This window comes from Lygodium microphyllum, chromosome 28 (assembly GCF_053477565.2).
Source record: "Lygodium microphyllum isolate KBCC chromosome 28, Lygodium_microphyllum_v1.1.10, whole genome shotgun sequence".
NCBI classification, from domain to species: domain Eukaryota; kingdom Viridiplantae; phylum Streptophyta; class Polypodiopsida; order Schizaeales; family Lygodiaceae; genus Lygodium; species Lygodium microphyllum.
Genome location: NC_141162.1, coordinates 5883357 through 5885381, shown reverse-complemented (window position 1 = coordinate 5885381; position 2025 = coordinate 5883357). Strand labels below are relative to the sequence as shown.

The 2025-nt window shown below is 44.5% G+C and overlaps 1 protein-coding gene across 1 annotated transcript; it reads left to right on the top strand.

The window, feature by feature from the left end:
* The first annotated feature begins 411 nt into the window (after positions 1–411).
* On the top strand, positions 412–1026 carry LOC148011150 (uncharacterized). The gene has a single exon (XM_087670744.1). The coding sequence runs from the start codon at positions 465–467 to the stop codon at positions 852–854; it is 390 nt and encodes a 129-aa protein (XP_087526870.1). The 5' UTR covers positions 412–464; the 3' UTR covers positions 855–1026.
* The last annotated feature ends 999 nt before the right edge of the window (positions 1027–2025 follow it).

The window sequence follows — 2025 nt, the reverse complement described above, 5'->3', positions numbered from 1 at the left end:
ATTAGGGTACTCATGAGGTGGCTTCGAAGTTCGAAGACGAAATTGACTGTTTCCACACCCGACTAGCTTTTTCACGTCGTCGCTTCGGAGATGACATGTGTTTCTCACCCCAGGAAAGCTGCCGTTGTGCAAACAGACATCGGAACATAAACAAGCACAATTGGCGAAGTCTCGACGATGCGCTAGAGTTGAAGATGCAGCCACAACGTTGAATTTGCAGCGATGGCGTTGAATCTGGTGGGTCGATGCCGGTCGTCGATGCTAAACTTTGTTGAGCCAAGTGTCTTCAGGAAGGGCGGTCAGGGTACCTAGCGAATCTGCGTACAACACGGCTCAAATTCATATAAAGCGGCCAGGAAAGAGCTTATACGTCCAACCAACCACGGCCTAGAACACCGAATCGTATATCACTATAACATTTAGCCCTAATTGTCAGCTGCAGTCCCCTCATCTTACAATCGACCATGGCGAATTACTATATGCAGCCGCTCGTCCGCATAAACAGTATCAGTCATGCTGTTCGTCCTAGCGCCGTACTGTCCCTGCTGCTGCTATGCATAGCACTACTGGTCGTGACGACGTTGTCGCCGGCGGCCGAAGCGGCGAAGATCGAGACGTTCAACCCAGCGAGCTGTGATGGAGCTCCGACCAACACCTTCTTCGTAGACGGCAACACGTGCCAGACGTTCAACGACCAGGGTGCGGTTCTCATCTCTGACGTTAGCGCTGGCACCCGCGTGTCCGTCCACAACCAGCAGAACTGCGAGGGCTCCAGCAGCGTTGCACAGATCTACGGGCCAGGCTGTGTGGTGCAGGGTGCAACCAAGCTGCGTGCCGTCTGGATTCAGGGCTGAAGAGTCAAAACTCATACGTAAACCTTCCTAGGTTACGTTCGTAATGTAATGTATTGTAATTAAGCTTTCGATAGTCGTGACACTGCATGCTAGTACAGCACGTGCGCGTGCGACTAGCTAAGCAATAAATTAGTAGAGCTACCTTGATGAGTTGTGTAATTAATTCTGACATCTCTCTCACATGCTATGATCCTTTGCTTTGTTTGCAGAATTTGATGATCAATGTATCGTTTCGATTAGGCACAACTTCACCCTCTCTCTGTTCTGTTTGCCTCCATGCTATGCGAACACTCGTCAATAAATAGTCCGATTTATGCCGCTCTCTCTGTGCTGTAATTCGCTTATGCCATGTTATGTGAATAAAATCAATAAATGATCCGGTTCATGGAGAACTGATCTTGTCCACGTACTAATTTGGATCATCAAGAATAAACACGAGAGAGATGCTTGCAATCTACATTTCTTACACAGAATCGCACTACAACAAAAAGGCCTCATAGACGCACTTGTAGACGCAATATTTGAACTGTGATAAAAAATGTCGGGCGTATTTATTACCGCGTCTACTACTGCGTTTACAATTTCGCGTCTAAAAGCGCGCTTATGGTCAGAGTTACACGCCCACGTAGATGCGCATATAGACGCTCATATTGACGCGCTACGTAAATATATAATCATATTTATAAAAAAGTGGATCTATTTATATTGTGCATCTATATACGCGTGTATCTACATGTCTCAAAAAGCGTTTACTCTGCAAGTTTTTGACGAGAATAGACACGCATTTATCCTGTAATTTAGACGTGCTGATAGACGCGCAAAACAGAGGTATGAAAAAAAACCAGAGAGCATTGGATCTATTTATATTGTGCATCTATATACGCGTGTATCTACATGTCTCAAAAAGCGTTTACTCTGCAAGTTTTTGACGAGAATAGACGCGCATTTATCTTGCAATTTAGACGTGCTGATAGACGTGCAAAACAGAGGTATGAAAAAAAAACCAGAGAGCATGTGGCTTTGCAAGCCACATGCTCTCTCGTTTTTTTCCCCCCATCAATATCAAATTGTATGCTTAGGGAAAACAAAGAAATATTATTTCAAAGATTTTTGTACTGAAAACAAAACAATGTATGTAGAACACGAAATTTCATATATATAGATGAAACGT